At 41.3% G+C, this 26,669-nt stretch overlaps 2 protein-coding genes and 1 long non-coding RNA gene across 7 annotated transcripts; 1 reads left to right on the forward strand and 2 right to left on the reverse strand.

Moving 5' to 3' along the window:
- LOC306654081 lies at window positions 1–7,507 on the reverse strand. Its single transcript, XR_013761877.1, has 3 exons — window positions 7,378–7,507; window positions 2,354–2,429; window positions 1–1,338 (listed from the first exon to the last, which is right to left on the reverse strand). It is a non-coding gene; the product is annotated as an uncharacterized lncRNA (long non-coding RNA).
- On the forward strand, window positions 7,266–12,413 carry TINF2 (TERF1 interacting nuclear factor 2). 2 transcript variants are annotated; one of them, XM_079127293.1, is made up of 9 exons: window positions 7,266–7,848; window positions 7,986–8,090; window positions 8,200–8,301; window positions 8,389–8,496; window positions 8,586–8,682; window positions 9,073–9,523; window positions 9,613–9,680; window positions 9,790–9,881; window positions 12,249–12,413. In XM_079127293.1, the coding sequence occupies exons 1-9, from the start codon at window positions 7,657–7,659 to the stop codon at window positions 12,276–12,278; spliced, it is 1,245 nt and encodes a 414-aa protein (XP_078983419.1). In that variant the 5' UTR covers window positions 7,266–7,656; the 3' UTR covers window positions 12,279–12,413. The 2 variants fall into 2 exon arrangements, with proteins under 2 accessions (XP_078983419.1, XP_078983418.1); XM_079127292.1 differs by lacking the exon at window positions 12,249–12,413 and adding an exon at window positions 10,014–10,521.
- Window positions 9,547–26,553, reverse strand: GMPR2 (guanosine monophosphate reductase 2). Of its 4 annotated transcripts, none has more exons than XM_079127296.1 (11): window positions 26,367–26,548; window positions 25,904–26,111; window positions 25,648–25,767; window positions 13,924–14,007; window positions 13,585–13,758; window positions 12,642–12,723; window positions 12,447–12,553; window positions 12,225–12,267; window positions 11,486–11,645; window positions 11,127–11,286; window positions 9,547–9,846 (listed from the first exon to the last, which is right to left on the reverse strand). In XM_079127296.1, the coding sequence occupies exons 2-11, from the start codon at window positions 25,988–25,990 to the stop codon at window positions 9,820–9,822; spliced, it is 1,044 nt and encodes a 347-aa protein (XP_078983422.1). In that variant the 5' UTR covers window positions 25,991–26,111; window positions 26,367–26,548; the 3' UTR covers window positions 9,547–9,819. The 4 variants fall into 4 exon arrangements, with proteins under 4 accessions (XP_078983422.1, XP_078983421.1, XP_078983423.1 ...); XM_079127295.1 differs by lacking the exon at window positions 9,547–9,846 and adding an exon at window positions 10,663–10,930; XM_079127297.1 differs by lacking the exons at window positions 9,547–9,846; window positions 13,924–14,007 and adding an exon at window positions 10,663–10,930 and having other exon boundaries at window positions 26,367–26,553.
- Window positions 26,554–26,669: the final 116 nt, after the last annotated feature.

Genomic DNA, 26,669 nt, shown 5'->3' on the forward strand with positions numbered 1-26,669 from the left:
TGGAGGTTGATTTTCTATGAGTATTCTGAGTCGATGGAAGCCACAGTGTGGACAGCAGGACTCTCCTGGTGTAGTGGAAGCTGAAAGGCCCACCCCTTTGGCTGGAGTTCTTAAGAAATTCTGGGAGAGATGAAAAAATCAAAAGAAAGATTTTTATCTTCCTAATAAGAAGCCAGGTTGAACTAGTTATAAATTTAAAAGCAAAAATTTATAAATGTATAAATTCATAAGATGTGATTCAAACTAGACTAGAGTGGTTACATTTTGTTTTTAAAATTTCTTTTAAAATAATGGCTAATTTAATTGTTCTAAGGTCCACCTTGGAAAGGAATTTTTGTCCACAGTCAGACCAGAGTTTTGCAGGAGACCCTAAAGGCCAAAGTCCAGTCATAAAGGTGGATAATGGGCCCATCCTCCACTGGTTTAACAAATATTTGGTAACACATACCAAGCAGTGAACTAAGTGCTGGAACACAGGACAAACCTGGTTCCTTTCCTATGAAGTGTATAGTTTGAGAAAGAAAAAAACAAAAAAACTGCACAAGACCAGGGAGAGTAGGGCTCTGAAGTTTACAGTAAAGGCACGTGACCTAGCGTGGTGGTGGCAGTTAGGAAAGTTTTACCTAACAGGTGAACCCGAAGGACAAGAGGGCATTAGATAGACAGAAAGAAGGGAAATTACTCCAGGCAAACAGAATAGCTTGTGCAAAGAACCTGAGATGGAAGGGAGCCTAGAAGATTAAGCAAGGCTAAAGGGATAGCATAGCTAAAATGAAGAGAGTACAGGGTAGAGTGGAGGCAATGAAGCTGAGGGATGCAGGTCCAAGCCCTATGGGGTCGCAGTGGCCACATTAAGGATTTGGTCTGCCCAAGAGCTGTGGCAAGGCTTTTAAGGGTTTAAGGGATTGGAAGTGACACGACCAGATTGTGTGGTTTGGATAGATTACTCTTCCTGTAGTGTCAAGAATGGAATAAGGTAGGGCTAGAGTTTAGGCTAAAGTGGTAGTGCTGAAGCCAGGGAAAGACAGCCTGGAGAAAACCCAGGAGGCGAAATTGACAGGGCTTGGGGAAGGATGGGATGTGGCTGGGTGGAAGGTAGAGGGGAATAGTAAAGACAAGCCCCCAGGATTCTGTCTTGTGAAGCAGGACTGATTGATCATGTCATCCACTGAATACAGGGACTACTTACCAGAGGAAACTGCAAGGGATGGTGAAGCCCAGAGTCTCAGAACCAGTACTCCTTTGTGAGGCTCTCTTCTAACTGGAGATTTTCCTTTGGGTTATGTTGTAGTTTGAATCTGGAATGTCCCCAAATGTTCACGTGTTGAAAGCTTGGTCCTAAATGCAGAGGATGTTCAGAAGTGGGGTTTTAGGGGAAGCGATTAAATCGTGAGGGCTCTGATCTCATTAACTGATATTCCATTGGTGGGGTCATAAACAAATGGACTATTGGAAGGTAGTGGAAACTGTAGGAGATAAGCCTAGTTGGAGGAAGTAGGTCATTGGAGGCATGCCCTGGAAGGGTGTATCTTGTTCCTGGCTCTGTCCTTTCTCTCCTTGGTTCTTGATTGCCATAAGGTGAGCAGCTCTGTTCTAACACATGCTCCCCACCTTGATGTTCTGCCTCGCCCAGGGCAAAAAGTGAGGAGACAAAGTGATCAAGAACTGAAAGCTCTGAAACCATAAGCCCAAATAAATCTTTCTTACTTTAAGTTAATTTTTTCAGTTTGTCACAGCAAAAAGAAAAAAAAAAAAAAAAAAAAAAAAAAAAGTAAAACCAGTGACTTTTGGAGAATTTTGGCTTTGGTTTTAAACTGTTCCCTTATGTCAGGGTAATCTCTAAACATCTTCCATTATAATCATCTAAAATTACAATCATCTAAAATTATTATTAGTTAAAAATTCTGTTGTTTGGCCCCCAAAATAGATTTCATGTTATCAGAATCCCAGTTGCAGAGGCCCAAAACACTAAGGGTTTGACTAAGGACTGAAACTAATAACCTCCTATTTTTCTCCTCAGCTCTTCTTTTTTTCTTTTCTTTTCTTGCCCTTTCCTTCCTGCCTGCCTCCCTTCCTCACTCCCTTCCTTTCTTCTTTCTTTTTTTTGGCACTGAGGATTGAACCCAGGGGCACTCTACCACTGAGCTATATCCCCCAGTCCTTTTTATCTTAGTTTTGAGACAGGGTCTTGCTAAGTTGCTGAGGCTGGTCTTGAACTTGCAATTCTGCCTCAGCCTATCAAGTTGCTGGGATTACAGGTGTGCACCACCAAGCCTGGCTCAGCTGGTTTTATTTCCTGTGTTGCCCCTTCCTACACTCTTCTAGGGTTAGCAGGAGCTATGGGACCATGTACCTGATAGTCTCACTTCCAGTTGCAAATCTTCTTGAATCTTTGAGTTAAGAAATCTACTAGAGTGAAGCTGCTTCTACTAGAAGTAAACATATAAACAAGATGTCACAAGAGGCACCAGTTACACAACATGTAAAAGAAAGAAGAAAACCCCTCCCTTGGAGTGCTCCTGCCCAGTGGGGCAACAGATTACAAACATTCTAATTACAGTCAATACCATTCTACATCTGCAGGCCCTATATCCATAGACTTAAATGACCAAAGACAAAAAATTTTGGGGAAAAAATGTTTGCACTGAACACATATAGACTTTATTTCTTGTCATTATTCCCTAAACAATACAGCATAACAACAGCTTACATAGCATTTAAATTGTGTTTGATGTTATAAGTAATCTAGAAATAATTTAAAGTATGCAGGAGAATGTATGGTAATATGCAAATACTATGAGATTTTTTTTTATAAGGGACTTGAGCATCCACAGATGCTCCAAGGGGGTCTTGGAATCAATCTCCTATAGAAATCGAAGAATGATAACAGTAAATGTATACATGGCACTTACTAGGAGGCTGGCTCTGAGATTCCAAATTCTATATTTATTAATTCATTTAATCCTTATGACAACCTTATGAAATAAGTTCTGCATGATAAGAACCAACCTAGAGGTAGAGGGACGTAGAGATGTTGAGGGACTCAGAGAATAGTGAATTCTACCTGAGCTGATCCAGAAGGGCTCCATGAAGGTGATTATCAGATGAACCAGGAGATGTCAAGTTCATGAGATAGAACACAAAGGAATCAGACAGTATGAGCCAAGCACAGAAAGGTGCAACAACACAGTATATTTGGAAAATGCAAAGAGTATGGTTAGAGCAAAGGGCAAGGGATATGCTTGAAGAATTAAGCTTGGGCCAGGTCATTAAAAGCGCATTTGCCAGGTTGCGGGTATGGCTCAGTGGTAAAGATCTTGCCTACCACCTCTGAGACCTGGAGTTTGATTGCCAGCACCACCCACCCACCCACCCACACACACACACACACACACACACAATTTTGTCATATTTTAAGGGTTTAGACTTTCTTCTGAAAGTGTGGGGGATGACAGTTAGGGGCGATATAGTCAGTTTTGCATTTCCCCAGAATTGTGGTGAAAGCAACATGGAAAAAATTGGTAGAAAAAAAAAAAGAAATTGGAAGGATTGGTATAGAAGTGAAGTGAGTAGAGTCCTCTCAGAGAAAAAGACAGGAGAAAGTGAACTAGAACAGAGGAAGTAAAAATGAAAAAAGAGGGTGGTTTGATGGTTATATAGGAAATAGAACTGATTAGATCTGATGATGGATTCAATTTGAAGAGGAGGAAGGACAAAGTTAAGATGGGTTTCTCATTCATGGTGCTATGAAGGGAATTGTCCTGCACAGCATTACAGAACCCAAAAGAACAGATCATAAAAGGAAAGTTAATGACTTCTAGTGCTTTGTCTGTGACATAAGAAACCCGGAAGTCCTCACTCCCATTCTCACAAGAAGGAAAAAGCTGAACAAACTGAAAATCCACAATTCTTCCTGGATCTATCAGAGAACTGCAAGCAAAAGGCAAATTACTGCCCCTAAAATAGAGACAAACAGGTAGACACAGAGAATCACTATTTACCAGCAAAAGCCTAGGAGCAGAAACTTCTATGGAAACCAGTACCCATGTTGGAAAAATTAAACTGTAATTGACAAATAACTAGAGGTTAGTACAGACAAATTTGAGAGTTAAAAACTCTCTTAAGAAGGGGGTCCCCAGGCATCTATGAGTCTTGCCTCAAGAAGTTTACCAGGTTCTCACAGTAAAGACTAGAGAAAACTCCCATTGGACTTCTGGCAGTGGGAAAGAGAAAGTGGCCTTTTAAAAATTATTTTTTATTTATTTATTTTTTTAGACAGGATTTGCTAAGTTGCAGAGGCTGGTCTTGAACTTTCAATTCTCCTTCCTCAGCCTCGAAAATTGCTGGGATTGTAGGCATGAGCCACCATGCCTGGCCAAAAATGGCCATTTTAAAGTGCATTAACTACTTGTTTTTAACAAGGCCTGTCCTCCAAAGAAACTAAGTCTTTCTAACTCAGGACATTGAGAGAGCCCAGGTGATCTGGGAAAAGGGAAATCCTTACTCTAGCCTCCCAGCATTTCACATGGGGAAGGGAAACACGCAATTTCAGCCTGCTCTAGCTTTCCTATTTGACCTGTGCATGGCAGTGAGAGGTGGGAGATGTCAGGGACTGAGAAGCATTTGTGAAAGTCAAGCTCCAGGTACAGGTTCTAAGAAACTGAAACCTAATTGTAGGATTCTAGAATGTTCCCCCCAGTACTTTAACACCAATAGAGCTTTTGTATATAATAACAGGGGAATGCAAAAGAACTGCATATCTTGGACCTTATTTAGGAAGTCTCTTGGGACTACCAAAGACAATAGGGGAGGCAATAACAAGGATGCCAGAGGAAATTTTAGCTCCTAACATCTACAACTAACAACAAATACAGCCTAACCCTTAGGCAGATAAACATAAAACACTAGACTTTCCACAAAAACAAAGAAACAAAAAATGACATGGCAGACTAAAAGATAAACAACAACAACAGCAACACCAGTTTGAAGAAGAGTCATAGCAAACATCAGAATCAGACTCAGATATAGCAGAGATACTGGAATTATCACACCAAGAATTAAAACTATGGTCAATATGCCATGGCTCTCATGGAAAAAGTGGACAACATGCAAGAACAGTTGGGAAAGGTAAACAGAGAGACAGAAATTCTAGAAAAGAACCAAAAGGAAATGCTAAAAATAAAAAATACCATAACAGAAATGAAAAATGCCTTTGATGAGTTCTTTATTAGACTGGACACAACTGAGGAAAGAATCAGTGAGCTTGAAAAAATGTCAACAGAATTGCCAAAGCTGAAATGCAGAGGGAAAAGAATTTAAAAAGAACAAAATATTCATGCATTGTGGGATAATTACAAAAGGTGTGGCATACACATAATGAGAATAGCAGATACAGAAGAACAGAAAAAAAGTGTTTGAAGCAATATGACTAGAATTTCCCAAAATTAATGATAGATACCAAAAACAGATTCAGGAGGCTCACAGAACAGCAACCCGGATAAATACCAAACAAACAAACAAATAAACAAACATAAAACAGCACCAATAACATCATCTAGGCATATCATATCCAAACTGCAGAAAATCAAAGATGAAAAAGAAAAAAAAGAAAAAGACAAAAAAGGAAAGAAGTAGGGAGTAAGGGACGGGAATAGGCTGGGGAAACTTACCTACAGAAGAACAAGGATAAGAATTACATTGACTTTTCATTCAGAAACCATGAAAGCAAAAAAGGAGCGAAATAATTGCAGTGTTGAAGGGGAAAAAGAAAAAAAAAACCTTCACTACTCTCAATTTCTGTAACCAAAGCATTATCCTTTAAAAGGGAAGAAATACTTAAAAAAAGAAAGTTGAGGAAATTTATTACCATTAGACCTGTCTTACAAGATATGTTAGAATAAACTCATTAGAAAGAATGCAAATTCTTTTTTTTTTTTTTTTTTTGTGGTGCTGGGTATTAGAACCCAGGGCCCTGTGCATGAAAGGTAAACACTGTACCCACGGAGCTATATCTCCAGTCCCAAGAATGAAAACTCTATAGGTCATAAATTCAATTCAATATAAAGGAACTTTAGAGAAGGAATAAGTGAAGGAAAATGGGAGATGACTAGAATTTCACGTGTCCAATGTGCAGTTCTTTGGAACTAGATGTCCCCTGCACAGTTAAATGTGTGACTCAGCTCAGAAGACTTACCAGGAGGTGGAGACAAGAATGTGTGACCCATTAAATCTGGGAAAGGAAGACAGAGGTCAAAGAATGGATGGTTTTAGTAAATCTTGGTAGAGTGGTCAAGGCAGGTAGTTAATTCATTCAACCGAGTGTATACAGTGTATCCCCAGTTCAGTGCTTGGTGATGAAAATGAAGAGAGGTACCAGGAAGGATGATAGACTAAAAAAACAGTCAATTCATTAATGGACTGACTCAAGTTAAGTGGTCAACAGATATCTGAAAGGAAATTATTTTTAAACTTTATGACTGGATACAGAAAAAACAGAAAAGCACAAAATATTACATAGATAGCCCTACCATGCAGAGAAAAGCAGGTTAACAATCTAATGCCTCTTTAACTTTTGCAGAATTAGGAATTAAACCCAGGAGTGCTCCACTACTGTGCTACACGCCCAGCCCTTTTTATTTTGAGACAAGGTCTTGCTAATTAAGTTGCCCATGTTCGCTGGCTTCCAACTTTCGATCCTCCGGTCTTGGCCTCCAGAGTAGCTGAGATTACCCTCGCATGCCACCAATCACGGCTCAGTTTTTTATTTTTTTGGCACCAGGAATTGAACTAGGGGATGCTAAACAACTGAGCCACGTTCCTATCCCCTTTTATCTTTTATTTTGAGACAGGGTCTCTCTAAATTGCCGAAGCTGGCCACGATTTTGCGATTCTCCTGCGCAGCCTCGTGGAGTCGCGGGATTACAGAAGAGCGCCACCGCGCCAGTTCATATTTTATTTTTTAAAGGCCAGCGCCCTCTTCTGTTTGGCTAAATTCTTACTGGAAGCAGCGTGTTCGCCGTGGAAGGTATGGCAGGCGCTGGCTGGGGACTGCGATTTAAGGACCTGTCATTTCAATGAATGAAAACGATGGACAGAGGAGATAGCATGATCTCCGTTTACAGATTAGGAAGTCAGGCCTCAAAAAGTGACACGACTTCTCAGTAGGTTCCGCGATGAAAACCAGATAAGAAGACTCCGAGGGGCGGTCACAGCTACCTCAGCAGACAAGTACCAGGTAGCACAGGGGCCGGGACCTTAGAGGGGGCGTGGCCTTATGACGCGCCGTCACACTTCCCTCTGCCTGGCCGCTCATTGGTTCTCTTTTACCACCATTTTCCGGGGCAAGGGAAACTAGTCTCAGAGCCGGAAGTGAGGTACCTTCGAGTTGCAGGCTGCAGTGGCGTTTAAAGCTGAGTGATCCTGGTACCAATGGAGACGTCCTGCTCCTCCATTCAGACTCCATCCCGAGCTAGGAGAAGCCCCCAGAGTTCTGGCAGCCTATAGAAGAGAATTGAGTCAGATCGCAACGTACCCGGCACACCACGAAAGAGCCGAATCATTGAGGGCCTCCGGAAACCCCGCCCTTAGGAAGGGTCGGGTAGCCTCTCTTAGGTGGAAGAAGCCTGAAGGAACCGCCCTGGGGCGGAGACGCTGGCCATGACCACGCCTCCGGGGGCCGGTCCCGCCACTTTGCGCTTTGCTGCGGCAGCCTGCTGGCAAGTCTTGCGCCGACGCAGCGTGGAGCACTTTCCGAGAGTACTAGAGTTTTTGCGATCCCTGCGCGCTGCTGCCCCCGGCTTGGTTCGCTATCGGCACCACGAACGCCTGTGTATGGGCCTAAAAGCCAAGGTATTGGAGCGAGTAGGATCTGGAAAGGGGCGGAAATGCGAAGCCTGAGGAGGGCCTAAGGTTGGGGGTAGGGGGTAAAACCAGTTGGAAAAGGGTAGTTTGCCCCGAGTCGGGATTCTGAGCTCACTGTCGTGCAGGTGGTGGTGGAGCTGATTCTGCAGGGCCGGCCTTGGGCCCAGGTCTTGAATGTCCTGAATCAAAACTTCCCTGAGTCTGGACCTGTTGTGCGGGACCCTAAAGCCGTGAGTAAATCCTTTGGACAAGCCCTAACTCCAGTTGCACTCGGTTAACAAAGTTGCCCCTGCGACTGGATCCTGGTGCCCCCAACTTCTCTGCCTTTCATATCAACAGACAAAGCAGGATCTGAGGAAGATTTTGGAGGCACAGGAGACTTTTTGCCAGCAGGTGAAGCAACTGTCAGAGGCCTCTGTAGATTTGGCTTCAAAGCTGCAGGTGAGACTGAGTATTTTGGAGGCTGTTTGGTGGTGGTTTCTATTTTCTCAAATGCTTTTCTGACCTGCTTGTCTTTCTCCACTATAGGAACTTAAACAAGAGTATGGGGAACCCTTTCTGGATGCCATGGAAAAGCTGTTTTTTGAATACATGTGTCAGCTGGAAAAAGCACTGCCTACAGTACAGACACAGCAGGTTTTGTTGAAGCAAAACATTAAAGGGCAAAGTGTGGGGTGGGGTGGTTGTATCAGGACTGGTTTTTATGCCTCATTTCTTGCCCACAGCTTCAGGATGTGCTGAGTTGGATTCAGCCTGGAGTTTCTATCACCTCTTCTGTTGCCTTGAGTCAATACGGTGTGGACATGGGGTGGCCACTTCCAGGTACTAGGACCACTTGGGATAACTAGCAATTTGTGGATGTAGTGTCTAGCATGACACCTTTTGAGTCAGTCAACTGGAAGTTAGGTGGGCCTGATGCATAAGACACCTGACTGAATTAATCTGTTACTACCTATTCTTTTTTTTTTTTTTTTTTTTTTTGGTACTGGGAGTGAACCCAGGGTTGCTTAATCACTGAACCACATCTCCAGCCCTTTTTTAAATTTTGAGACAGGATTTCACTAAGTTGCTTAGGGCATCACCAAGTTGCTGAGGCTGACCTTGAACTTGTGATCTTCCTGCCTCAGCCTCCCAAGTTCCTGGGATTACAGGTGTGTGCCACTATGCCCAGCTACCTATTTTCTTTATAAGGAGCCTCGTTTTCTTTTTCAGAGTGCTCTGTTTCTGATTCAGTGAACCTGACAGATCTCACAGAACAAAATCCTCCTCTGCAGCCAGCACTAGCACTCCATAGTCCACCAAAAGCCAAGCTTGACCTTCAGAGACCAGCTTCAAGGAAGCACCCAGAACCTTTGGCTGGCCACCACTTCAATCTGGCCCCTCTGGGTCGACGAAAAATCCGGTCCCAATGGACATCTGCAAGGGGAGGCCATAAGGAGCGCCCCATGGTCATGTTGTTCCCCTTCAGGAATTTGGGCACACCAGCCCAGGTCATATCTAAACCTGAGAGCCGAGAAGAGCACGGAATTCACACAGAAGACACATCAGATGCTGTGGGCACAAGAACAGCCATCACTGAGAAGTCTAAGAGTCCATCCCAGATTCTGGGGGAAAGGGCTCTAAAGGAGCACCCTGCTGACTTGTCTGCCTCAGAGCAAAAAGAGTGAGTGGTAAAGAGTTGCTTCTTCCTAATAGTAGCACATTCTTTGCTTGCTTTCCTTTCACACTATCCTTTGCTTGCTTCCACCTCAGGAATTGCTTGGATTGCTATGTAGATCCCCTGAGACTATCATTATCGCCTCCTAGGGCCAAGAATCCAGGTAGGTAGCCTTGAGTCAGGATTGGCTCAGACAGCCTATTTTCTTGGGGACTTTTCAGAGACTTTGTTCACCTAGAAGGAGTATTTTGATTCTGGTTTCCTTCCTCCAGTGTGTTCTCCATCTCTGTGCAGCTCCGTCATTACCATAGGAGACTTGGTTTTGGACTCTGATGAGGAAGAAAATAGCCAGAGGGAAGGAAAGGTGAGTAGGAAGGAACAGAAAGCTGGGAAAAAGGATGGGCAGAACAAGCCTGAGAAATCCACATGCTTCAGGATAGGGAGGACTAGGGGAATGGTTTCCGACAATAGGATCTCCCTGCTCCCTTCTCTACAGGAGTCTCTGGAAAACTATCAGAAGACAAAGTTTGACACCCTGATCCCCACCTTCTGTGAATACCTCCCCACTTCTGGCCCCAGTATGGTGCCTGCCCCTTCCTGTGACTGCCTAGACAGTTCTAGACCCCTATGATAGCACTGGAATGCCTTCTTCCTCCTCAGTTCTATAGGCAGTTTAGTGGGAATGAAGAGGAAGACCAGGCTTGGATTATCTGACTACATTGCTAAAACTTTGTGATGCTTGGTAATTAAACCTTGGATTTGTTACAACACTGTCTTGATGTGAGGAAGGACTTCTGTAGGTCAGTGGAGGTAATTTCTTAGAAACAGAACCAGCTTCTCCACAGCTGGAAGAATCCCCTTGCCTTTTTACTTCCCTTGGAAAGTGTTATTCAGATGTGCCCAGAATTTGAGAGCCTAGAAATGTCTTTTTATTGTTCTGAAAGTACATGTCCTAATGCTAGAACATACTTTATAATCTCTCATGCTGCCAAGTTATCTGGGGATGGTGGCACTAGAATGGAAATACTTCATGGGAATAATGCTTATTGTCCTTGGTCCCATTGGGTCACTGCTAACCCTACCTCCCTACTTTGGAGCAGCACCCAGATTCCAGCCTTGTGCAGAAGCCCCAGCATCTCTTTACAGTCAGTGAGACCTCTTTTTATTGAGTTATCTCAAATATATAAACACTTCTGAGCTTTTTAGATATTTGAAGATCTCATTTAATGAAGCTGATAAGACATAATTCCAAAAGCCTGCCTCTTCCAGATCAATGCCATGTAAAACATTTCTGAATCAATCAGTATCTTTTAATCTTCAGGATGCTGGGTCCCCAGATACCCATTCGATTATCTTACTTCATATTCAGACTGTATTCTTCCTCACTTCCTTTCCAGTGAGTGCTCTGGGCATCTTGTATGTACAAACAGAGAAGTATAGAGTTATTACAGGAGCCCTCAGGAGGGAGGCGATAGGAACTGGCAAATGCACAGCCACAGTAGCTAGAATGGGTGAGAAGTCCATGTGGGAGACCCTGTGGTGAAGTATTGGTGCCTTAAGAGGGCAGAACTACTCAGGTCTAGCGTGTATCACTGAAGATTGGATTCACCTGCTGGGTGACTCGGATGAAGGTAGTTCTCCGGCTCAACTCCTTCAGCTTAGCTGCTCCCACATAGGTGCATGTAGATCGGATCCCTCCTAGGATGTCACGGATGGTATGTTCCACATCCCCTTTAAAGGGGACTTCCACTGTCTTTCCCTCTGAGGCCCTTGAAATAGGGGGGGAAAATTACCTTTTCATTCTAGATTCCTTAAGCCCAATGATTCTTCTGTCTCTAACATTTAATCCTATGTCACCATTTTTCTCCTGAGAATTATATCATCCATTTCCAGCAGCCATGAGCTCTGTCACCATACTATACAGTCACATTCTTCAAGAACCCTCAGGGGCTGGTCCTCCACACATACCTGTACTCTGCCACACCACCAGCATACTTCTTCATGGCCATTTCAGAACTCATTCCATAGAAGAGTTTGTACTTCTTGCCATCCCTCTCGATGAGCTCACCACCTGACTCACTGTGCCCAGCCAGCATGCCACCCAGCATCACAAAGTCAGCCCCTGCCCCTGCCAAAATCAAGGAGGTAGGAAAGAGATGCTTCTGGCCCAGATGCCCAAATACTTCCCCTTCAAAAGCAACTCCTGCCGAATTCTCAGTCCTGACAGTGTCTCCAGCATCTTCTGCATTGTTCTTTCTGACCCACAATCCACAAAGGCCTGCTTTGACCTGGTTTACTCCTCTGTGGGCCTGATTTCCTCACGACTTTTAAAATAACCTTTGGAGATTCCCTGCCCAACTTCTGCTCTTTCCTTCTGCTTTCATTGTCTTCTGAATATTTTGTTTTGTTGCTCCCATCTGAGTAAAACATTGTATGTTCCAAGAACAGCAGTCTCTCAATTTAATGTGAATAAGTGTCCCCTGGGAAACTGAAAATGCACATTTGTAGTCCCATTCTTCAGGGTCAGTGGGGTTCAGGATTTCCCCTGCTATCTTGTCCCAGGGACACCACAGGCTTCAGGGTCACTGCTTCATATTATGAGAGTTTGAATGGCTTCTTGAGTTTCTCCTACCCTGACCCTAGATCCTGAGAGGTGATACAGCCTCTTCTACAGGATCATCCTTCTGTGCCCTCCCAAACTCCTTACCAAAAGCTTTGGCCACATCCCCAGGACAGCTGCAACCTCCATCCTGTAAAATAAAGAGCACAGTGAGGAGACAGCATGGATTTTCCAAGTTCTCTCAGCAGTGTCACAACAGTCTACTTCAAAACTGAAAGGCATTCAGAGTCCTGACCCATCTCTACCAGAGCCTCCAAACCCTGCAGAAAATCTGTTGGCAGCCTCATACCCTAAGACATTGAGCCTTACTGAAATGATGTGGCCTTTGAGGCCATGAGCAGCATCTGCACACTCCATCACTGCACTGAGCTGTGGATACCCCACTCCAGTTTTCTTCCGAGTTGTACACACAGAGCCTAGGAAGAACATGCCAAGGGTGAGAGTGAAGTACTCCATGAGTTTACCCCTGAAGGGGTAGCTAATGGCCTCAATGAACCAGCTTACCTGGCCCAATTCCCACTTTGATGATATCAGCTCCAGAGAGGATCAACTCTTCCACCATCTCTCCTGTGACCACATTCCCTGCCTGAGACAGAGCAATAAAAATAAGAGCATCCTTAAGGTCAGAAATGGACACAAGCTTATTTGCTCTTAGATGGCAAGCCTGGACCATGACCTTCCAGCATTGTTACAAAGAAGGGATACCTAGATCCCCTGTACTGGAACCTCTGAGGGCTTCTACACTAGCTACTTCAAAGGACCCTGATTCCCACACCAAGCTAGTTAGATAGGGAGCAATGAGCAGAATCCAGTGTCACCACTGAAATGACAGCAAAGCCAAGGTTCAGGATGCACTTTAATATCTCAGGCAGCAAGGTGGTATGACCCACAGGGGAGGAGCGTTTAATGAAGCAAAAGAAACTACTAGACCAAACTCAGATCTGACTTAATAGATTTTTCTCCAACATACCCTATTCTTTCATAGAAACTCTCTGGCTTCAGGGAAAGGGGAAGACATGGTAGTGTAGGCTTAATATTTGCTTTTGATGGACAGCAGAGACCTTCAATGCTGTGAAAAAAATGAGTTTTTGTCACCTCCCCCTAGCTTGTGAAAAAATTAAACATTATTTCATGTGATGCATTTTATGTGATTGTTCATTTCAGTGGGCAGATGTATTTGTACCACAAATATGTACAATGCATATATGTTCCATTATGGTTTTGTGAGTGATATCAACGACTGTGGATTTACAAAGACTAAATCAAGGGTCAGAGATAATGCACTGACAATAAACATTTTAGGCTTGGAATCATGGTATAATCACCCAGTAATATATATGGACTAGGAATAGCATAATATAACAGAAAAATGAACTGATGTAACAAAATAAAATGTTAGGAAAAAGTGGGAGAGGAAGGTACCAACTACAGGATAATAAAAACATACCATGATGGTGTGTCGAGGGAAGCGCTTCCGTACATCCTTTACAAATTCAACAAAGTGTTCAGAGTAGCCATTTGCCACATCTAGGCATATATATTTCACCTGGGGAATAGCTTCCAGGATCTGTTCCAGTTGCTCAGAGTCAGAAGAGCCTGTCCCTGAGCTGGCAGCCAGATACTGTAGAAGAAAAAGGGTCACTGATATGAGAAGCATTAGACCTGCCTGTGGCATTGTATCAGAGATGATCTAGTGACCAAAGGGGCTAAGGGTGAGGGTTCCCAGGCAGTCAAAAATGTCCCTGGAAAATGGATAAGGAAGGGAGCAAGACAGGCCCAATGTTACCTCAAGACAATCAGGATTCTGGTCCGCAAACTCTTGCCACTGATGAAGGCTGTAATGTTTATGGACAGCAGTGAAGAGGGAGAACTAGGAAGAAGAAAGAGAGCATTCAAAAATAAAACATTATCAGGATCTCTTTCTCTAGAAATACATCTTTACACTCTCCTGAGAGAGAGAAACAATTGGAGTTTGGAAGGAAAACAAGTTAAAGAAGTTCTTGGCTGAGCTGGGATTTGAGTTCAACCATTACTATTCCTACAAACCCCAATAGAGCTTTTTTAACATGAACTAGTATTCCCACTAAAGTATTGAGTCATCTGGATTTCACCAGCCAGCACAAACATTGCTTCTGACCTAAAGGATGAAAAGGACAAGCTCTTGGTGCAGGGGGACAAGCAGACATGCAGGAACCATGAAGAGGCTAGATGGAGCCAGATATGGTCTGCACGTACTCAAATCCTCCTCCTAAGTAATCTAGTACTAAGTCTGTCTTTAGTATTGTCTCATTCACTTGCCAGCAATAATTCAGCAGTGAGTTCAGATGCCCACAAAAGGTAAGATCTTAAGGTTAGTGGAGCTGTTAAGGTGCCATCCCATCCTTTATTTCTACAGGAGTAAGGACAAATATTTTTAATGGGGACATAGACATGAAAAGTCTATTTGAGTCAACCAAGTTGTAAGACATAATGACTCACCACATTCATATTCTCTAGCTCAACAAATTACAGATAATATCCCAATCTTTGAGAAAGGCATTCAAAAGCCACTGGCCAGGCTCATGCCTGTAATCCCAGCTACTTATAGAGGCTGAGGCAGGAGGACCACAAGTGCAAGGTCAGCCTAGGCAACTTGGTGAAACCCTGTCTCAAAAATTTTAAAAGGGCTGGGCATGTACTTCAGTAGTAGAGCATGATCCTTGGGTTCATCCCAGGTACTGGGAAAAACAAAACAAAACAAAGCCACTGTAAAGAGTGTTTGTGCTTTAAAAGTGCACACATGCAAACAGACATGAGAGCACAAATCTTGCAATGGACAAGAAACGCAAGGAAGTCATATCAGCCAGTAGCAGAACGTGCTATACCTAATTCAGAGATCATTATCAATACTATCTAGCTAAAAGTTGATATTAAATTCTGCCTTCTCAGTAACACTTTCAATATGTTAATAAAAGTTGCTCTAGGAGGTCAACATGTCTTGGAGGTGCACTGGCATAGTGTGGCATGAAAACATCTAATATATACCAAACCAAAGAAAAGATGTTTGTTTGTATGCAACCTTTTTATAATTAGGACTCTTGGCTCTGTCTCTAAAATCTGATTTTTTTTTTTTTTTTTTTGGCGGTGCCGGAGATTGAACCCAGGGCCTCATGCTTGCAGGGCAAGCACTCTACTGACTGAGCTATCTCCCGAGTCCAAATCTGATTTCTTCAGTACTCATCCATAATACTGAAAAACCAGTCTCTATATAGAGTATTAAGCCATTTCCCAATAAGGTTCATGTATTACAGCATGCTGGTTAAATTTCCAGTCAGATTTACCATTCCCCAAATTTACTGGTCAGGGCAAGCAGACTATTGGCAACAGCAGGATTCCTAAGCAGTTAAGTTAGAAAGGAAACAGAAATAAAGTAATGAAACTGCATAACTATCAACCTCAGAGAAATAGCAAAAGGCATTCCACAAAGACACAGTAGTTAAAAATGGATATGGATTCCTAAAGTCTAATAGAGCCACAAACAGCAACAAAATCCATCAACTATGGTAACATGGATTGACAAGTAGAGTTCTTACGTTCTCAGAGTGCCTAGGTAACTACCATCTCAGCTAACAAGTACAGAGGCAGGTAACATTACTGACAGGAGCGGTGTCTTCCATTGTTTTTGAAGTGAACAACCTGCATATAAGAAAACAATACGCGAAGATGACGGACTAGAGGGAGGCTGCATTCCTTGTCGCTCCATAACTCGGGTTTCAAGCAGAGGATATCTGTTTCTTGGTGAAGCAGTTTTTGCAGCTTATCGATCCCCTGCTGTTTACCCCATTTGTCTACTGCAATCACCTGCAGTCTGCCAGCATATCGACTACTTTTTGAGTGCAGATTGCTCACTGTCTGGCGCCTATCATCTGCCATTTGCCTGCCTTTTGCCTGTCCATCGCCTGCCTTTCACCTACCCATCACCCACTGCCCGAGGTTCACTTCCCAATTGTCTGACAGCAGTCAGCAGACTGACTGCAGACCGCCAGTGGAGCACCAGATGCCTGCTGTTGCCTAGAAGTTCAGTCATGGTACCTGCAGGTTTGGTTACATGTGGCTGCAGCCATTTTGAGACAACAGCCAGGACTTGTAGGACCCCTGGCCTGACTGACTGAGTCCCGTCTCCAGGATCCCTCAGCCCGACTGATCACTCCCTGCCTCCAGGGCCCTCACATCAACTGAATGCTCCCTGCCACCAGGACCCCCAGACTGACAGCGCCCTACCACCAGGACCCCCAGACTGACTGATTGCACCCCGCCTCCAGGATCCCACAACCAGACCCACAATACCCCACCTCCAGGATCTCTAGCTGACCACGCCCACACTCCCAGCCACAGTTCCCTATTTGCCAACACATTTGGAAGCCAGAGTGGCCATCTTGGATAATCCTGGAAGCCCTATCTCCGATCTTTAGGTGGGGCAAATCCCATCCTGAGACTCCTGCTGGACACTTGACGCTCATTGTCAGGTACCTCTCATACATCAGGCTACTTGAAGACTGGGAGGTTTGAATACTATATGACTGTTATAGTGTGGATTTTTTTTTTTCCTTATTGAAAAATTTTAAGTTTTTATTTCTTTACTTTTCTCACTTTGTTTATCTGTTCCCTCAGAGTCTCTTTCTCCCTTTTTGCATGCTAACAACCAACTTCCTTTAATTACACTCTCACTCTTGCTATGATCTAGAACTTCTATATATTTCTTTTCATATCCCATTAACAGGTACATCCTACATCCCTCTGCATCCTCTTTGTCCTCCATTAGAAACTGCAGACCTTATAGCAAATCTGTTTGTTATACTGAAGATAATAATTGAACTCATTCTATTTATTATGACAATATTGTTAACGTCCTCATAGGGGCTTTTTGGTTTCAGGTTGCATACTATCTGAACTGGTCACTGCAAATATTGATCTCCCACTTAAAAAAAAGTTTTGGAAACCTATAGGATCACTATAAGCCTATAGGGGGGGACACTGCAATACCCCAGATCTGCACTGCTAGCGGGAAAGATACATGAACAACATGAAAAAACAAGAGAAGAAAATGATCCAACAAACCTAGATTCCATATTAATAGAATCCAGTGACAATATGGTAGAAGAAATGTCAGAATAGGACTTTAATTATACATAATTAAAATGATTTGTGAAGCAAAGGATGAGATAAGAGAGCAAATGCAGGCAATGAATGATCATACCAATAAGCAGTTGAAAGAGCAACTGCAGGAAGCAAAAGATCATTTCAACAAAGAGACAGATTCTCAAAAACAAAAACAAAAAAACAGAAATCCTTGAAATGAAGGAAACAATAAACCAAATAAAAAACTCAATGGAAAGCATCAGCAACAGAATAGACCAACTGGAAGGCAGAACTTCAGACAATGAAGACAAAATATTTAATCTTGAAAATAAAGTTGCCCAAACAGAGAAGATGGTAAGAAATCATGAACAGAACCTCCAAGAACTGTGGACATCATGAAATGACCAAATTGAAGAATTATTGGGACTGAGGAAGGCACAGAGATACAAACCAAAGGAATGAACAACCTATTCAATGAAATAATAGAAAATTTCCCAAGCCTGAAAAATGATATGGAAAATCAAATACAAGAGGCTTACAGAACACCAAATGGACAAAATCAGAGCAGATCCACACCAAGGCACATTATAATGAAAATGCCTAAGATATAAAATAATGATAGGATTTTGAAGGCTGTGAGAGAAAAGCATCAGATTACATATAGAGGGAAACCAATACAGATATCAGCAGATTTCTCAGCCCAGACTCTAAAAGCTAGAAGGGCCTGGAACAACATATTTCAAGCTCTGAAAGAATACGGTTGCCAATCAAGAATCCTAAACATAGCAAAACTAACCTTCAAATTTGAAGATGAAATAAAATCCTTCCATGAAAAACAAAAATTAAAAGAATTTACAAATAGAAAGCCTGCACTACAGAATATTCTCAAGAAATATTCCATGAGGAGGAAATGAAAAACAACAATGTAAAGGTCAGCAAAGGGAGGAACTACCTTAAAGGAAAAACCATTCAAAGGAGAAACCAAGTCAAGTTAAAAACCAAAAATAAGCACAAATGACTGGGAATACAAATCATATCCCTGAACGTTAATGGCCTAAACTCATCAATCAAAAGACACAGAGTGGCAGAATGGATTAAAAAGAAAGACCCAACAATATGCTGCCTTCAAGAGACTCATCTCATAGAAAAAGACATCCACAGACTAAAGGTAAAAGGATGGGAAAAAACCTACCATGCACACGGACTCAGTAAAAAAGCAGGGGTTTCCATCCTTATTTCAGATAAAGTGGACTTCAAGCCAAAGTTAGTCAGAAGGGATAAAGCACGACATTTCATACTGCTTAAGGGAACCAGAAATTGGGAAGACATAATGATCGTAAATGTTTATGCTCCAAACAATGGTGCATCCATGTACATCACACAAATCCTTCTCAATTCTAGGAATCAAACAGACCACAACACAATAATTCTGGGTGACTTTACCACACCACTGTACCATTGGATAGATCTTCCAAACAAAAACTAAACAAAGAAACCATAAAACTCAATAACACAAATCAATAACAAAATTAACAGACATATATAAAATATTCCATCCATCAAGTGAATTCACTTTCTTATCAGCAGCACATGGAACCTTCTCAAAAACAGACCATATGTTATGCCACAAAGCAGCCCTTAGTAAATACAAAAAAATAGATATTGCCTTGTGTTCTATTAGATCATAATGGAATGAAATGAGAAATCAATGACAAAATAAAAAACAGAAATTACTCCAACACCTGGAGACTAATATGCTATTGAATGAAGCATGGATAACAGAAAACACCAGGGAGGAAATAAAAAAAATTCTTAGAGGTAAATGAGAATGATGATACAACATATCAAAATCTCTGGGACACCATGAAAGCAGTAGTAAGAGGAAAATTCATTGCATGGAGCACATTCAAGAGAAGAAAAGTCAACAACTAAATGACCTAACATTACAGCTCAAAGCCCTAGAAAAAGAAGAACAGAACAACACCAAAAGTACTAGAAGACAAGAAATAATTAAAATCAGAGCCGAAATCAATGAAATTGAAACAAAAGAAACAATTCAAAAAATTGACAAAACGAAAAGTTGGTTCTTTGAAAAAGTAAACAAAATAGACAAACCCTTAGCCACACTAACAAAGAGGAGAGAGAAAACTCAGACTACTAAAATTTGTGATGAAAAAGGAAATATCACGACAGACACCACCAAAATACATAATGAGAAGTTACTTTGAAAATCTATATTCCAACAAAATAGAAAATACCAAAGACATCAACAAATTTCTAGAGACATATGATCCTCCCAAACTGAACCAGGAGGACATACACAATTTAAACAAATCAACATCAAGCAATGAAATAGAAGAACCCATCAAAAGCCTACCAACCAAGAAAAGCCCAGGACCAGACGAATTCTCAGCCCAGTTCTGCAAGACCTTCAAAGAACTAATTCCAATACTTCTCAAAGTATTCCAGGAAAGAGAAAAGGAGGGACCCCTACCAAACTCATTCTATGAAGCTAATATCACCCTCATACCAAAACCAGACAAAGACACATCAAGGAAAGAAAATTTTAGACCAATATCCTTGATGAATATAGATGCAAAGATCCTTAACAAAATCCTGGCAAACTGAATCCAAAAACATATTAAGAAGATAGTGCACCATGATCAAGTGTGGCTCATCCCAGGAATGCAAGGTTGGTTCAACATCCATAAATCAATAAAGTAATCCATCATGTCAATAAACTTAAGGATAAGAATCATATGGTTATTTCAATCGACGCAGAGAAAGCGTTTGCCAAAATACAACACCCCTTCATGCTCAAAACACTAGAAAAAATATGGATAGTAGGAACATACCTCAACATTGTAAAGGCTATTTATACTAATCCCATCTCATTCTTTTTTTTTTTTTTAATTGTAAAAAAATGGGATACATGTTGTTTCTGTTTGTACATGGCGTAAAGGCATACCATTTGTGTAATCATAAATTTACATAGGGTAATGTTGTTTGATTCATTCAGTTATTTTTTCCCTTCCCCATCCCTCCCACCCCTCTTTTCCCTCTATACAGTCCTTCCTTCCTCCTTTCTTGCGCCCCCTCCCTAACCCTAACTCTAACCCTAACACTAACCCCTCCCTCCCCCCATTATGAGTCATCATCCACTTATTAGCGATATCATTCGTTCTTTGGTTTTTCGAGATTGGCTTATCTCACTTAGCATGATATTCTCCAATTTCATCCATTTGCCTGCAAATGCCATAATTTTATCATCCTTTATGGCTGACTAATATTCCATTGTATATATATACCACAGTTTCTTTATCCATTCATCAATTGAAGGACATCTAGGTTGGTTCCACAATCTGGCTATTGTGAATTGAGCAGCTATGAACATTGATGTGGCTGTATCTCTGTAGTATGCTGATTTTAAATCCTTTGGGTATAGGCCAAGGAGTGGGATAGCTGGGCCAAATGGTGGTTCCATTCCAAGTTTTCTAAGGAATCTCCACACTGCTTTCCAGAGTGGCTGCACTAATTTGCAGCCCCACCAGCAATGTATGAGTGTACCTTTCTCCCCACATCCTCGCCAACACCTGTTGTTGCTTGTATTCTTGATAATCACCATTCTAATTGGGGTGAGATGGAATCTTAGGGTGGTTTGGATTTGCATTTCTCTTATTACTAGAGATGTCAAACATTTTTCCACATGTTTGTTGATTGCTTGTAGATCTTCTTCTGTGAAGTATCTATTCATTTCCTTAGCCCATTTGTTGATTGGATTATTTGTATTCTTGGTGTAGAGTTTTTTGAGTTCTTTATAGATTCTGGAGATTAGTGCTCTATCTGAAGTATGATTGGCAAAGATTTTCTTCCACTCTGTAGGCTCTTTCTTCGTATTGCTGATAGTTTCCTTTGCTGAGAGAAAGCTTTTTAGTTTGAATCTATCCCAGTTATTGATTCTTGCTTTTATTTCTTGTGCTATGGGAGTCCTGTTAAGGAAGTCTGGTCCTAAGCCTACATGTTGAAGATCTGGACCTACTTTTTCTTCTATAATCTGCAGGGTCTCTGGTCTGATTCCAAGGTCCTTAATCCATTTTGAGTTTAGTTTCGTGCATGGTGAGAGCTATGGGTTTAGTTTCATTCTGTTGCATATGGATTTCCAATTCTCCCAGCACCATTTGTTGAAGAAGCTATCTTTTCTCCATTGCATATTTTTGGCCCCTTTGTCTCGTATGAGAAAATTGTATTTATTTGGGTTTGTGTCTGTGTCCTCTATTCTGTACCATTGATCTACCTTTCTATTTTGGTACCAATACCATGCTGTTTTTGTTACTATTGCTTTGTAGTAGAGTTGAAGATCTGGTATTGTGATACCCCCTGCTTCACTCTTTCTGCTAAGGATCGCTTTAGCTATTCTGGGTTTCTTATTCTTCCAGATGAATTTCATAATTGCTTGCTCTATTTCTGTAAGATACGTCATTGGGATTTTAATTGGAATTGCATTGAATCTATATAGCACTTTAGGTAGTATGGCCATTTTGACAATATTAATTCTTCCTATCCAAGAACATGGGAGATCTTTCCATCTTCTAAGTTGTTCTTTAATTTCTTTCTTTAGTGTTCTGTAGTTCTCATTGTAGAGGTCTTTCACCTCTTTTGTGAGATTGATTCCTAAGTATTTTATTTTTTTCGAGGCTATTGTGAATGGAGTAGTTTTCCTAATTATTCTTTCCAAAGATTCATCACTTATGTATAAAAATGCATTAGATTTATGTGCATTGATCTTATATCCTGCTACTGTACTGAATTCAATTATGAGTTCTAAAAGTTTTCTGGTGGAATTTCCTGGTTCCTCTAAGTATATAATCATATCATCAGCAAATAGGGATAGGTTGAGTTCTTCTTTTCCTTTTTGTATCCCTTTAATTTCTTTGGTTTGTCTAATTGCTCTGGCTAGAGTTTCAAGGATGATATTGAATAGAAGTGGTGAAAGAGGGCATCCCTGCCTTGTTCCAGTTTTTAGGGGGAATGCTTTCAGTTTTTCACCATTTAGAATGATATTAGCCAAGGGCTTAGCATAGATGGCCTTTACAATGTTAAGGAATGTTCCCACTATCCCTATTTTTTCTAGTGTTTTGAGCATGAAGGGGTGCTGTATTTTATCAAATGCTTTTTCTGCATCTATTGAAATAATCATGTGATTCTTGACTTTAAGTCTATTGATATGGTGAATTACATTTATTGATTTCCTGATGTTGAACCAACCTTGCATCCCTGGGATGAAACTCACTTGATCATGGTGCACTATCTTTTTAATATGTTTTTGTATGCGATTTGCTAAAATTTTGTTGAGAATTTTTGCGTCGATGTTCATTAAGGATATTGGTCTGAAATTTCTTTCCTGGATTTGTCTCTGTCTGGTTTAGGTATCAGTCCCATCTCATTCATAATGGAGAAAAACTGAAAGCATTCCATTTAGAAACTGGAACAAGACAGTGATGCCCTCTTTCACCAGTTCTGTTCAACATCATCCTTGAAATATCTGCCAGAGCAATCAGACAGACTAAATAAATTAAAGGGATATGAATAGGAAAAGAGGAACTCAAGCTGTCACTATTTGCTGATGACATAATTCTCTATTTAGAGTATCCAAAAAACTCTTCCAGAAATCTTCTAGACCTCATAAATGAATTCAGCAAAAGAGCAGGTTAGGGCTGGGGATATAGCTCACTTGGTACAGTGCTTGCCTTGCCCTGGGTTCAATCCCCAGCACTGCAAAAAAAAAAAAAAAAAAAAAAAAGAGCAGGTTATAAAATCAAGACACATAAATCTAAAGCACTTTTATACATAAGCGATAAAACATCTGAAAGGGAAATGAGAAAAACAACTCCATTTGCAATATCCTCGAAAAAAAAAATAATACTTGGGAATCAATCTAACCAAAGAGGTGAAAGATCTCTACAATGAAAGCTACAAAACATTGAAGAAAGAAATTGAGGAAGACCTTAGAAGATGGAAAGATCTCCCATGTTCTTGGATAGGCAGAATTAATATTATCAAAATGGCCATACTTCCAAAGGCGCTATACAGATTTAATGCAATTCCAATTAAAATCCCTATGACATTTCTCATAGAAACAGAAAAAGCAATCATGAAATCCATCTGGAAGAACAAAAGACCCAGAATAGTCAAAGCAATACTGGGCAGGAAGAATGATGTAGGAGGTATCACTATACCAGACCTTAAACTCTACTACAGAGCAATAGTAACAAAAATGGCATGGTATTGGCACCAAAATAGACAGGTAGATCAATGGTACAGGATAGAAGACACGGAGACATACCCACATAAGTACAGTAACCTCATACTAGACATAGGTGCAAATACTTACAATGGAGAAAAGATAGTCTGTTCAACAAATGATGCTTGGAAAACTGGAAATCCATATCCAGTAAAATGAAATTAAACCCCTATCTTTCACCCTGTACAAAACTCAACTTGAAATGGATCAAGTATCTAGGAATTAGACCTGAGACCCTTCACCAAATAGAAGAAAAAGTAAGCCCGAATCTCCTCACGTTTCCTTAGGACCAGAATTCCTTAACAAGACCCCCATAGTGCAAAAAATAAAAGCAAGAATCAATAAACGGGATGGATTTAAACTAAAAAGTTTTTTCTCAGCACAGGAAACAATCAATAATGTGAAAAGAAAGCCTACAGAGTGGGAGAAAATCTTTTCCACACACACTTCAGACACAGCACCCATCTCCAAAGTTTATAAAGAACTTAAAAAACTTTACAACCAAAATACAAAGAACCCAATCAATAAATGGGCTAAGGAAATGGGAAGATGCTTCACAGAAGAAGATATACAGGTGATCAACAAATATATGAAAAAGTGCTCATCATCCCTAGTAATTAGAGAAATGCAAATTAAAACCACCTTAAGATTTCATCTCACTCCAACTAGAATGGCTATTATCAAGAACACAAGCAATAATAAGTGTTGGTGTGGATGTGGGGAAAAAGGAAGATTCATACATTGCTGGTGGGGTTGCAAATTGGTGCAGACACTCTGGAAAGCAGTATGAAGATTCCTCAGAAAGCTTGGAATGGACCTACCATTTGACCCAGCTATCCCACTCCTTGGTTTATACCCAAAGGACTTAAGGTCAGCATACTACAGTGATGCAGCCACATCAATGTTCATAGCAACTCAATTCACAATAGCTAGATTGTGGAACCAACTGAGATGCCCTTCAATTGATGAATGGATAAAGAAACTGGTATATATACACAGTGGAATATTACTCAGCCATAAAGAAGATTAAAATTATGGCATTTTCTGGTAAATGGATGAAGTTGGAAAATATCATGCTAAGTGAAATAGGACAAGCCCAAAAAACCAAAGGCCGAATGTTTTCTCTGATAAGTGCATGACAGTATATAATGGGGGGGGTGTAATGGGGAGAAGAGAAGAATGAAGGAACTTTGGATGGTGTAGAGGAAAATGGGGTGGGAGGGGGTGGGGGATGGAAAGAATGAAACAGACAGTGTTACCCTATATATTTGTATGATTACATGAATGGTGTGAATCTACATTGTGTACAACTATAGAAATGAAAAGTTGTACCCCATTTGTGTACAATGAATCAAAATGTGTAAAAATAAATAAGATTTTAATAAAAAAAAAAAATACTCCATTTGGGGAATATCCCAGAAACTCCTAGTAACCTAGGACTTAAAGAAAAGGAAGATTTAAGAAAAGAAAAAAAAAAAATAATAATAGACATAATAAGCTGCTTCTTTCTGGAATATTCTAGTTAGGAATTTAGTTTAATTAAAACTGTATTTAGTTTCTAAACTAAAACAATGCTGAGTGTTAATGAATAATGGTGTGTCTGAAGGGATTGAGGGGGGATAAGCTGGGTGGTAGGGAAAGTTGGTAAGGTGTATAAACTATTAGACAAGAAAAAAAAAGTTTTGTTCATACATCAGAATAATGGGGCACAATTTCCAGGTGCATTGGTGCCCACCTGTAATCCCAGAAACAGGTGGCTGAGACAGGAGGATTACAAGTTTGATTCCATCCTCAGTAATTTAGCAAGGCCCTAAACAATTTAGAGAGACCTGTCTCAAAATGAAAAAAAAGGCTGGCTTAGTGATAATGTGTCCCTGGGTTCAATCCCTGGTACCAAAAAAAAAAAAAAAAGGAAAAACAGGGACAAAATTTAACTCTGAATCTCACCAATTCAGATAGCCCTTTTAACTAATCAGATAAGGGGTCTTAGTACTGGAGAAAACACTAAATGGAGCATCCTAGCCAGAACTAAGTGGGAATGAGGATAGGGACGCAAACGCCTCTAGCCAGCTCAATCAACTAGACACCTACCTTACAAAGAACCTTGGCCATTTCAAAGGTACCCACAGTATCCATATTAGCAGCAATGATAGGGACACCAGTGTACATCTGCTTTGAATTCCGAAATGAAAAGGATCTTGTGAGATTCACCTGCACAGATTAATAGAAAACATTTATTTTATTCATTCCGAAAACACATTAGAACAAGGACCTTGCAATTTTCTTGCTCCTGCTTCTGACCAAGGAGCTTAGGGTCAAAAAAGTGCAAGTAGAAAAATTGGCTCACCTCACTTCGAGACTTAAGGGTGCTGCGTTTTGGCCTCAAAAGTACATCCTTGAAGTCCAGTTTCACGTCATTGTCTATATGAGGCATGGCGGGGGTCTGGGGATAGCCTCCAATCTGAGTGCTGGAGGGTAGGAAGTCAGGAGGAATTTGAATCAATATTCCCTTGGGCCTTAATGTCCAGATGGGGCTGGGACAGGTTGTATCTCTCCTTGGAAATCGTGGAAGGTCGGGTTATAGGGCAAGGTGTGGGCCCCGAAGCCAGTCACCAGCATTCGTCCTGGCCTCGATGCTTCCATCCTAAGTACAGACTGTTAGGTAGAACTGGGAAGGGGGTGTGGGTGAACCTAGCGTCCACTTTACCCAACTACTTTGCCTTCCCCACCCCTGCAAAGAGGAGTCAGAAACTGAGTTGGGGAGAAGGAATGAGGAGGTATCAATCAACTTCCGGCACAGGGGTACTCACTTCCTGTTGTCTTGGCCTAGGTGGCAGTTGACCGAAGCTCCCCTTGCTTAGCAACTAGCCTCATGCAGCCCAGCTGAGCCTTGTCGGGTCACGCTAACAGGTTCCGCTAACTGCGGGTGAGAACAACTAACCGAAGAATTCCACCTTCGGGGGAGGCCGTGGCGAGGCCTTCTGGGTAACAGAGTTCACATACTGAGGTTGCCGTTGGATGCTAGAGGCAGGAGACTACAATTCCCAGGGTGCAAAGAGCGGAGCTCCTTTCTCGCATGATGGGAGAAGTAGTTCATTCCGCCCCAGCTTTCC

Source organism: Sciurus vulgaris, assembly GCF_902686455.1.
Source record: "Sciurus vulgaris genome assembly, chromosome: 2".
In the NCBI taxonomy this organism is placed as follows: domain Eukaryota; kingdom Metazoa; phylum Chordata; class Mammalia; order Rodentia; family Sciuridae; genus Sciurus; species Sciurus vulgaris.